Consider the following 12,184-nt stretch of genomic DNA (forward strand, 5'->3'; position numbering starts at 1 on the left):
CCATTTTTCAAAATGATCTTTTAAAAATACCAGACCCAGAATTTTGTGGTATTTCAGCATGCTTCACAAGTTGCCTGTCATCTTTTAATGACCCCAGTATTTATGCTTTCAATAATTGTATTCATCCTTTTCTGTCACAGCCTCACAATGGGAGCTCACACGATGTCACTTAATTCCTGAAAAGTCTTTTTCACAGTCATTGCTTTCCAGGATACTGTTTCCCCATATTCCTTATCTTCAGATCAAAGACATTCAACAGTATCCAGCAGGACACTTCTGCCTGATACTGTTTTCCACCATGTCCAAACACCTAGGCCTCAATCCCTGACTGCTGGAGAAGTCACACAGTATTACCCAAAAGGCTCTGTCTTCCATTAGGCTGGATTAAAATACGTTTTGCCTGAATAGTTCCAGTTTAACAACCACATAAAGCTTCCCTATTTTTTTTAGCTATCCACCAGCATTGCTTCCATCTGTAAATTATCAGCGGTGACTTTCTGTTGACCTCCAAATCACTGAACATCAGGTCTAAGACCTTGTCTACCAATTTCTTAAAACAGCCACTATTAGCAAAAAGACCAGCAAAACAATAAAACATAACAAGGGGGTTCCTAGTATAGTGATAACATGCAAAAGCTAAAATTAAAAGAATACCAAAGGCCCATGAGAAAGCACTACCAAATTTGGAAACACCAGAATTAAGGTCATCTATGTCACCATAATTTGGCTCCGCAATGCAGGTGCGTTCTGATACAGCCTTATTGACTGTTTCCACAGAACTGCATCCTTATTACGTTGCACAGACAGATACTTAACAAGCAAGTGTTCAGCTTTTTTCATCACCACTCTGTGTGCAGCCTCAAGCCTCGTCGACCACATGCAATTCCAACCTCATGAAGCAGAATCACTCATCTGCTGTACCCACCACAGAAGTATCAGTGCTCCCTAAGCACTCATCTATCCCTGCAATGTCCCTCTTTTATTTTTTCTAAGGAAAGGGCGTGAAATAGAGTCAGACAGACATACCCACTAATTCCGAGCAGCTAAACTGATACCTGTGACCACTTTTTTTCTTTTAAAGGAAAACTCCCATTACACACATTCAAATCACAGTTCCTATAGATTTCTATGCTACAGCTATGAGATGCAATGCTTCTGCAAAGCAAAACAGAGCCTGACATGTAGCAGAGGACTATTCAATGATACTTGAGAAAAGATTATGGTTTTGGGAACACCAAATGTTAATTATTTCAGGATAACCGTCTGTGGTCATTTTTAGCCTGTGGCAAATGCAAATCCGCTGAAGACCTAACTCATATTTGCACGCGCTTCAAGGCAAGATTATCTGCAGGCCTGAACCACATGGCTGTAGGATACCACAGCAAATCTGTGGCAAACGTAATCTGCAATTCTTCAGACTGGCAGTCAAATACCTTCCCCAAATCATCCCTCTCAATTCTGCAACCCCATGTTAATTTACTTTTTTTTTTAAACCACTCCTTTCAGGTTCTCTAAGTAAACATGCAGGACTGACAGGCCATCATGTACACAATGACTGTAACCACATAATCAAGGATGGTATCAGAGTGCATTGACTCAACTGGGCCAAATTAAGGTGTGATCAGGTAAGATGTGCAACAGAACAGTTTCAAAGTTCTCTCTCCTCAGTGGAAACTGTAACTGCCCCCGATTCCCTTGCACACACTCATTCCACCAACATGCAGGTTACATGTGCTAAGATTAAAACTTATGACCACAGAACTTTTACTGTTAATTCCTTCTGCTTGGCGCTATGATGATCTGAGAGCGCACACACGCGCGCACACACACACAGTTACAACATCTCAGCAGAAGGGAGAGAACTTACCATAACGCAAGTTTTTACCTTATTATATCCTGAGGCACATGGTCAGTCTTAAGCCTGACATTTTCTAACCTCCAGGCACAGCATTCATATATGAAGCAAAGCTTATGTGTACAAACTGCGTGTGTATATATGATGTGCATGTGCACCTGTCCTCTTTAGAGTTCACAAGATCATAAGCCAATTTCAACCAAATCTGGAAAAGGGGGAAGGATCTTAAAGTCACCATAAGTCTCATAAAAATATGCAGCTGGGGAAAGAAGAGAGACCCTCTTGGAGCCCCCTGCTGAGGGAAAGGCTAGTAAGCTCACCCTTGATTAGACATCAGAGAATCCACACAGGAGAGAGCCGCTGGAAACCAGGCTTCATTAGTTCCGCTGCTGACGGAACTACTTGTTAAAAAAAGCAAACAGAAATTCCAACATGTGGCATCATACTGACACCCACATTGGTCATCAGCAATCTTAAGATCCACTGCACAGACCTCTGCCACTGCAGCTAGCATGATAAATGACAGCAATGGTAGTTTGTCACCTTTCTCTAGCCTTAGAGGGGGGTGAGGTTCTTTGCCAGAGGAGGACACATTCTTGGGCTGACATGAGACACATGAAAAAATTTAGGAAAATTGGGTTGAATATTTCTAGGCTTTGGAGGGAATGTGGACAAACTTTCTGCCTGACACTTCAAGCTTAATTCCCCTTTGCCCTTAGCCTTCTAGCCTGTTGCAATCCCCTCCCTCCTGCACCAAGACCCAGCCCCACGCTCTTCACCCACACGCACCAGCCTCCTTAACCTCTACTACAGTGGCTCTTCCCTATTCCATTCTCCCAGTTACCATTCTACCAGTTATCTGTCTCCTCTCCCCCATGCTTCTGTTTGTCTGTCCACATCCCATGCTCTCGTCCCTATCTGTACTGCTAATTCTAGGTATCTCCTAATTCTCCAGCTCCTAGCAGATCTGCCTTTCTTCCTCCCCTCAGTCTTGGTCCTTCACAGCTTATCTCTGTGCCATCTCTCCCTTGCAAATAACTCCCCATCATGTCCTTGGCTGCATTCCCTAGTTTCTAGGCTCTAGTGTTTTCTATCCCCTCCTTTTTGATTCCCATCTCTGCTCAAGTTTCCAGACTTTCAGGACAAAAATCAGCTCCAGGCCCTGCCCATATCTCATTCTTGTCTCTACTACATTTGAACCAAGCAGTGCCTTCTCGCACATTACCTCCATGCCCATCAGAGGGGGGAAGTTACTGTCAACACTGGGCACAAAAGACTCCCTTCTGAAGCAGAAGGAGCAGTTGTGACTGAAGGAAAAGCATGCTTGGCCCTTCAGTGCTAGGGTAGAAGATGCTTATTGTTGCAGAGAGAATGCACATGTAGTCCAGCCTGATATAGAAACTGAGAGAGGTCAGAGTGTAATCTATCTCTTCTGTGGTGATAGACAGCCTGGTCAGTGCCTGGAGCCATGCAAGCCTCAAGAAACCTCAAAGAGAATATAATCTTCGCATATTTCAACTACCAAACTAGGAAGCATCTCAGAGCATGCCTGACAGATTTTTTCCAAGCTTACAACTTGGCCAAATTTGACCACATTTTCACAGATACACGAGGCTTATAAAAGCCATAGCCACCAGATTTCAAATCTATTCAAAGCCACGGGAAGCTCACCAAACAGCAAAGCTAAAGGCAGTACAGGGCAGACAACAAGGCTTAAAACAAGACATATCTGAGAACATACCCACCTGCTGTATTCAAACCACTGGCTTCCCCTTGTGTCCCTAATTTCCTCACTAAAGGGGGCCTCCATCCAGCTTCTTTGTACTTTATATCTCAGCTCTGCTTCTTGCTAAACCTTCTAAGGCTTCTGGGCACTTTTTCACCCTGGGCTTACCTCAGAAGCTTCCTATGTCTCTCAGCTGCTTATTGTCTCGTACTGTTCCCACAATCTACTGAAAAGTATGGAAACTCAGAACTAGCAGTGGGGAACAGAGAGTTTGTTGGTTACAGTATGATGGCAAGGCCTTTCTCAAGCCTATAACTTTTCTGTTGGTGTCCCAGGCTCCAAAGCATAGCTCGCAAAACCATTCCAGGCTATAAACTGGTATTCATCTTAGCCTTTACAAAGGCTTATGAAGAGCTCTCTCCTCTTACAAAGAAGAAACTATTTAGAGAACTGTGTTTCAGAGAGAGAGAACTGATGGCCTGGCCCAGATAGGCTGAACCACTTCATCAGTCTCGTCCACTGATCACATCACACCACAAATGTCTAAAAACACACAGGTACAGGCACCAAAACAGTACTAAGAAACAATACTACCGTCTTCAGGACCTATGCTCTCTCTTTCTCAGTGCCTTTTCAAGTACTGAGAAGAAGCCACATGCTTCACACTGCCAGCATCTTACTAGAAATACTCTTGATGCCAATCTCATTTTCCACAGAAAAAGTAAAATTCTACAAAGATGCCAGAGAAGATTAACGAAGAGCTGACAATGAATCCAGACAAGACCAAAGTGACATTACTCATGAAGGAAAATGCTTCACAGGACTGGGCTAGATGCTGTCCCCTGCAGGTGCAAGCATTCTTCTAAGGGCACAAAGCAAAGCACCAAGGACTCTGCCAGACTAATCCTAAGACTAGATGTCCAAGATCTGCAAGGAACACCATCACTAACAAAAGCCTCATACCTTTTCTTACAAAGAAAAACCTAGTCACAAAGATTCTTGCACCACTTTCACAGCAGACTACTAATTCACTGCTAGAGATGACCCAGCAGCAAACCAGCTGCCATTTGCTGGAACAGGAATCTCTATATTCAGTAGAGAATGGGATGAGCTGCAATATGAATATCACCTTTGGGCTCCAATTCCTTTCAAGTCTGCCTTGCTGTGCTGCTTGTTCAAGGCCTTACTCTGTCTTCACCAATACACTAGGAGTCAGAAATTAGGGAAATCAGCCACCTGCACAGGCACTCAGGACAAGAGAGCTCACAGAGCTCAAAGAAACTTAAAACCAAAAAATAATTACATCTGACAAAATAACCCCAGGCTTTAGGAATTAGGTATTTAAAAAAAAAAGTCGTATTGATCAATATAGTACAACTCCTTTCAGGCATGTGACTCGATTGTCCTCAGTGTATCATCATAAGAATCAGTGAAATCATACAAATGTAGACATATGAATACCACAAGCAACTCCTCCTCCAGCCTCAGAAGGGCACAGGAGTAGATGAACCTCACCCACAGTCTTAATTTAGCTAGGATATGTCTGCATACTTTAGTAACGGGAACTACCCAAATCATCCTCTAGAATGCAGGTGTCCTCTGAGTTTTAACTTACAAGTCTATTCATATGTATATTATGGAGAAACAATTTTACTGTATTTCACAAAGGTTTTCTCTCCCACAGCTCCAAGAGAAGATAGCATTTTCCTTTATTTTTTCAACAATTATTTTTAGTTCCAAACTTGCACATCAAAAGCATCAGCCAAAGAGAAGATCCTAAGGAGGGCAGAAGTACTCCTTGGTGGTCTTCAATAAATCTCAATTTAGCTATCTTGCACCTTAGCTCTGCTCAGAGGAAGAGATATTACACTCGGATTAAACATGAAGACAGGAAATCTTCCTGATTACATGTTCCTACATATAAACTTATTTGGTTTTTTTTCCCCGCAAAGTCTTTTTCATGAGCTGTTACACAGACTGTGCGTGTTCATAAAGTTTCTGCTGAGTCACTCCACCTGGTCTTGGGCATTTTTCTTCCAAACTTACAAGTAAACAAGGAGCTATAATTAAAGCCCTGGTTCAGCTTTAATTCTAGTGTTCACTGCCAATTGTGTCCCCTGTAAATACATATTTAACAACCTAATTAGCAACCCAGACTGTAAGCAGCTTGAGTAGTGTGGAATTGTGGCTAAGGCCCAAAATAAATGGTGGGATTACAAATAGCAAGCTACCTAACACTCCCACCCCTCTTCACCATACGCTGATTATATTTTCAAAGTGGAAGAACTGGGACATCGGGTAAGAGAATAAAAAGGCTGATCCAAGCTCTGGTTTTGTACCCATTTAACTGTGTTGATTTCAAAATGTAAATATTTTTTAAATGCTATAGTTAAAAATGAAACAGTGCCTGGGGTGGATGCACTGACTCTGTGTAGATGCCTTCACATTGTTATGACTTAATTCCAGAAACTTAACTAAATCTGCACAAAAAAAAAAAAAAAAAGAGGGTCTAGGATGGTTAAAGGGAAACTGAGACAGGATCATGGGCACATAGTAGGGACATGAGAAGGGCTAGAGACCATCTCTTATTTCTGTTTCCATTTGGCTACTACTTCGCCTCTTAATCATCCCTCAGAAATACCTATCACTAAATCACCCATACGTGCTCCTGCTTCCCAACTAAGACAGACCATCACATCTCTTCCCTAGCACTTGCCTGCTCTATCCAGCTCCCACCTTTTCTAAAACATCCACATTCTTCATCTTCTGATTTAAATATTTTCTCCTAGCTAATCTCTCCCTTTCCCACCACTCAACTTGTAAACTCAAGCCACATCCCTCCAAGCTCAGAAACCCAACCTCAGGGCTTAGAACTCTTCCCCCTCTTATCTGATACCCTTAGGGCTCATAAATACCCTTATACCTAATTCAGAATTATTTGTCTTTCTGTTTTGTTGGGAATGCTGAAATATGAGATCATAAGGGGCAATGCACACAGGAGCAGACACTGTCACCACAGTTCACTTCCTGCTCTGTGTGTCTCCAGTTTGTAGTCTTTACACTGGACAGACTGGAGTCCTAATTCGGGGCCCCTGTGTACACTAGGGCCCCAATTGAGAAGTGCTCCAGTTGCACCAGACGGTACTGCATTCTGCAGTACACCAGCCGTGCTACCTGGCTGTGGCATCAAGTTCAGCCTCCGTAACACCCTGGTCATTAAGTAACCTAGTAACATTAACATCTGTATATTCAGGAAATCAAGGCTGTCCACTAAGAAGGAGAACCTTAGCTTTGGGTCAACCCATCAGCTCGCAAACATTCCTGATTAGAGAGAAAACAACTCTTTCTGCAGCTGAAAGATTCCCTAGTCAGAGACTCTACAGGGAAAACGCAGAGATCTCTTCTTTCCCATGTAACCGTCTGAAGGGTTAAATACACCCCCACCCCCATGCAATGTTACAGTCAGGGTTTAATGCCGCTCCCCACCTGTATGTCTTGCCATCCTTGTGCTGGTCCTCATCATCCTCGTTTGACAGCACAAAGGGGTCGCTCATCTCTGGCAGCCCTGACTCCTGCAATCGTTTCTTCTTCCGGCCCCGGGGTGGTTTGGGGGCAACTCCCCCACCCCCGCCACCCCCACCACCTTCGGAGAGGGTGGTTGTCCCTTTCTTGGACAGGTCAGGAACCACCTGGAGGGCTGCCTGGGAGCCAGGGGGTAGCGCAGAGACAATCATGGGAGCTGAGATGGGAAAGGTTTGGGCAGAGGAGGCTGTGGTCACCAGGGAACCTGATGGGGAAGTTATCACCAGACCAGGACCTGCAGAGAAAAACAGACAGAGGAAGTCAGTTATTACATCTCTGATTACATCCAACCTCCTTATCCCACAGAAGCGAGCTTTATACACCTACTTTTGACTACAACACAAACAGAAGAGTAGCCTACACACCCCCAGTCTCCACTGCTGGAAGTCAAACTTCCATACAGAGGATGGATGTACGGAGTGCCTAGAGATTCACAGTGAAACCATGCCAAGGCAGTCCACACCATCAGTAAGGCTAGGAATAATCTACAGACAGAAAAGGATTCTCCAGGACTGTCCGCCCTCCCATCCCGGAGTCTCCTTCATACGTTGCCAAAGTCTTTGGGGTCCCCTACCTGCTGTCATGAGCCCAGCAGACTGCACTGGTACCACGGTGATGTTCTGAGTCACGGGGGCTTGGCTGTGTGGTGTCAGCTGCTCTGGCTTGGTGTCCGAGTCCATGGAGATACCAGTGGGTAGGGCCACAGAAGTGGGTACTGTCAGCAAGGCAGGGTAGTGGGGGGGAGCCAGGCTGCAGCCCTTCTCTGTGGGCAATAGCTGCTCCTTCATCTTGTTAATAAACATGGTGTTCTCAATCTAAATGGGTGGGAAGAACAGCTTTTAGAATACCCTGGCACAGCTTCTCCCAGCAGTTGGCTGAGCAAGACATACAACAGAAACACTTATCATGCATGAACTTCTAACAGGAAGCAAGACCAGCATAATATGTTGGAGGACAAAGATCTTACCTGTCCCGAGACGGTGGGCACTGCTGGCCAGAAGTACGGGGAGGAGTTGAAATGAGATTCTTCCATCCTAGCTGGGCACAGGGGGGAAGAGGAAGGGGGAAGGGAAGAGGAATGGAGGAGAAGGAAGACAGACAGACAGACAGACACACACACAAAAAGAACATTAAACCCAAAGAGACTCCAACATGGAACTGACTCAGTCTAATGCTGTGACAGTTCCTTAATCTCCCCTTTCTTACTTGAGCAACTTCTCCCCGTTTTCGAGCTATCTGCCCAAATACAAAGATTATTTTCAGGGGAGGAAGGTGTCTGCTATTCCCACAGGCTTGGGTCCATCTCAAACGCCTCTTGCCCAATAGTCCTCCATGCAAAAAAAAAAAAAAAAAAAAGGACTGACTATAAACCCAGAACACCTCCAAAATTCCCCAATTATCATTCACCCAAGTACATGGCATAAATGATGAAATCTGTGCATCTGCAACCAGGCAAATACAGCTGAAAACCATTTTTCACTGTCACAGACAGTCTGACCCCACAGGCAGTCAAAATTTTGGACCCTGCCTGTCCCTCCACCCCAGCTCAACACTAAGGACCCAGATGCAGCAAGGGAACATTAGCATTGTGTTACACAGAAAGAAAGACAGGCAGAAAGAGGGAAATAGACTTGCCCAAGATAACAGACAGCCACAGCAGACCAAGAAGTCAAACTTAGGGCTCCCAACTTCCTGCTGCCCACTGCTCTGACCACCCCAGCCCCACTCTCAGAAGAAACCCAGAAATATCATTTAATATTCTTGACAGACAAGATCCTCCTCTCTCATCCAACGAGACCAGGCAGCAGAAAAACCACCTGACTACCTTGCTCCTGAGATTCGCCATTTCCAAGCAAGATCATGTCACGGTTCTCTATTGCCCATTTCATTCCCATCTTTGGGACAAGATTGTGCAGGACTCTGTCCCCAGTCAAGTGCCCACTGCGCCATCTCAACTCTCCATGCAGTCAGAGGACCAGTTAGACACCAAAAGATCACCGTCTGAAGACAGAGGCATAATCCCTTTAGGAGCACCTGGCTGAAGAAGGCCTCTCCATTCTAATCCTGACATTCCTCTGTGTAATAGCATTAGCAGACAAAGTTTGTTACATTCATGAAAATGCTATTCAAAAGCTAAAGAAATTCACAAAAGAATATTTCCTGAAGCAGAAGATGCACCCGTTCCTGAACAAATATGGCAAAACTGGTAGGTAAAATACATGTGGTAGAAACTACGCTCAGAGAACATCTGGCAGAGCAAGCTGCTTAGAGAAGGCAAGCACTCTAAGTTTCTCATGCAGCTACCTGCAAATTGTCCCACTCCTATTTCTGTTATGATGTGGCAGTAGTCTAATTAATGAGTAAATACTGTTTCTGAAGGGCCTGTCTCAATCATCAGATAAGCTAAGGAGCATGCCCCAAGTAGCATGAAACACGTACTTTCCAGAAGAGTATTAGGGCAGAATAAATACATGTGGGATTGCTGCGTGTGAGCCAAAATGCAAAGATAATTTTCCTCTATGTAGAGAAGCAGTATTTAAATGAACCAAATTACCTGATAATTTTGTTTTTATGAATTGCTCACGCAACAGCAAAGCCAAGTATTCCTGCCTCACTCACTCACTACAAATCAACCAATAAACACACTTAAGGATGAATTATTTACCTTGCATCGGTGGCATGCAGTCAGATTGCCAGCTGCCTGACTGAATTACTCTGGATTTACACTGCTGTGATTCAATCAGAATCTGATGGGGCAAGACTCTTACCTTCCCTCCTGCGCTTTCTTTTCTGAGACAAATTAATTATTAAGTACACTGCCTACAGCAAGGCCCTATGCATGTAACACCTAATTACATGACTTTCTTCTTCCACAGGATGGACACACATGAAGAGATAACGCATTCTTGGCAATTGAGCACCACCTGAATCAAGAGGGGGTTTTTGTTTGGAATGTCAGGTTTGGGTTTTCTGGGTTTTTGTTTGGTTGGTTCTGTTTTTAAAATAAGTAAGCCCTTATTTGCTCAGCTACCACATCAAAAACATCCAAGTGAACCTGATTCTGTAAAAACATAAAGTCTCATATAATAACCAGATGCATTTTCCAAGTAAACTTTGTAATTGTCCAAGACTCCCCTGGATTCAACTGCAAACTTCAGGAGTTAAACAGAAAGATACCAATTTAAACAAAAATCTCACAACAGCTTTCTTATCTAAAGAGTACAAGTTGTGAAAGGCAACTCCATTTCCAGATTCTAAAACCCAGCCTGGCACAGGTGAGGGCACTCAGTGGCTGCCTGTCTCCATCTAGTCTCCAGCCAGAACTTCACAGAGCAGAGCACCTAACTTTTGTTTGCTTAGTTTACAAAGTGTGCAAGTCAAAATAAGGCTCTTACTGATTCTCAAAAGATGACTACACTGTTTTCATTAAACTTTCTTAGAATCCACCTCCCCATCCAAAAATCTTCATGCTTGACCGGCTACCAGGCCTCAAAACTTTTGGCTTGAAAGGCTGAAGCATGATGAAGTTATAAGAACGTGGAGGAAGAGGAGAAATGGTGTAAGAGTGGAAGCTTTCATGCAATCTCACTAGCAAGCCAGTCTTCTGAAGTGAGAAAACAAAGATAAGATTCCTCCACCAAACTACTCCCCTAAAACCCCCAGCTGTCCCTCCCCTACCCCGCTTTTAGGCTAAAGGATATTTTGAAAACATGCACCCCTATTTGCAGCCCCCACTTTAACGCTGCTCACACTTACTTTACCAGAACTCTGCACGTAACCCTTCCAATTGCTCTATAACTACCAGACATGGGCTGGAGCTTCAACCCTGTACCACAGCACGTTCCCACTGCAGTGCCTTCATCATCCCAGCTTCCACAAACAGGCCAGAGATGGGACCTTCTTCCTATTCACCAGTCTAGTATCAGACAGATGTCAACGTACCCTCCTGATATAAACCAAAAACACCTTCTATGTACAGACCACAAATGTACATACACCAAATAAACAACCGAGTGAACCAGAGAACTCACAAGGGACAAGGAATCTGGAGTTTAGATCTCAGAGTACTTCACAGAATCACATACTTAACGTGCTGGACTTATACTTCTTTGCAGGTCATCACTTTAATCATAAACACACAGATAAAAGCACGTGCAAGTATACGGTGAGGTAGAGGCTGTGTTTCTGGAAGGCATAATCAAGGTTGGATATGCAGGTATTTAGAGGTTGACTTTTAATACGGTTTTCTTTATTCTCCAGATACCTAGCTTTTATTTTCTAGTCAGTGTAGAGTTTTCAGTTGACAAAAGGTCCCGAGGATGACACTCGGGAACGATTTACAAAGTCGTTTTATGTCTGCCCAAGATCTTTGTTCAATAACAAGGAGCTTTTAGGCTTAATTGCTGCAAAATACTAAGGATGCTGAAGGCCACGCAGGCTATTAGGTCAAATGCAAAAACGCCTCCACGAAGTTCATAAGCACCAAAAAGTTCAAGCGCCACTACGTCTTTGCAATGAGCACATCTGGATGCACGTCAGGAATACCCCAAACATGCCGGACAGAGTCCTGAATCCCAAACCCACACACCAGAGCTGGAACAACTTTGGTGCCGCTTGCTGACACATGCGTAGCTTCCACCCCAACCGGCCGAGCCTCTGTTGGAAGAGGTGCCTGGCAGGGGACGTACCCTGCGCCTTGGCTCCTTCCAGGCAGACTCCATCCCCCCTCCCGCACCCCGGAGCTCAAGTGACTTCGAGCCCCCAGTGTCAACCTGCGGCCCGTCCCGTCCCCCCCAGCGCGGCCGGAGAGAGCCCCCGGGGCGAGGGGCGGGGGTCACTCACGCAGCTCCGGGAGCTCCTTACCCCTCTCACTCTCCCTCCTCTTGCATTTCTCCTCCTTCCAGGGCCGTCTCTGCAAACAAACCGCCAGGGTTACGGGGGCGCCCGGCGCCCTGCATGACAGCGGGCGGCGCAACGCGGGGCCCCCGGACCCGCCGGCCACGTCCAGCCCCCGGGGGAGC

General features: G+C 44.9%; 1 protein-coding gene across 1 annotated transcript in view; it reads right to left on the reverse strand.

Annotated features, from left to right (window-relative positions):
• The window catches only part of ZNF384 (zinc finger protein 384), a 21,826-nt gene extending 9,850 nt beyond the window's left edge, over positions 1-11,976 (reverse strand). The window contains exons 1-5 of the mRNA XM_035894599.1: positions 11,195-11,976; positions 10,920-11,109; positions 8,131-8,197; positions 7,738-7,978; positions 7,068-7,398 (exon numbers count right to left, since the gene is read on the reverse strand). Of these exons, the coding sequence (XP_035750492.1) occupies positions 7,068-7,398; positions 7,738-7,978; positions 8,131-8,197; positions 10,920-10,972 (692 nt within the window). The 5' untranslated portion in view covers positions 10,973-11,109; positions 11,195-11,976. The remainder of the gene's footprint in view (positions 1-7,067; positions 7,399-7,737; positions 7,979-8,130; positions 8,198-10,919; positions 11,110-11,194) is intronic.
• Positions 11,977-12,184: the final 208 nt, after the last annotated feature.

The sequence above is a fragment of the Egretta garzetta genome, unplaced genomic scaffold (genome assembly GCF_000687185.1).
Source record: "Egretta garzetta isolate BGI_Z169 unplaced genomic scaffold, ASM68718v1 scaffold85, whole genome shotgun sequence".
Taxonomy (NCBI): domain Eukaryota; kingdom Metazoa; phylum Chordata; class Aves; order Pelecaniformes; family Ardeidae; genus Egretta; species Egretta garzetta.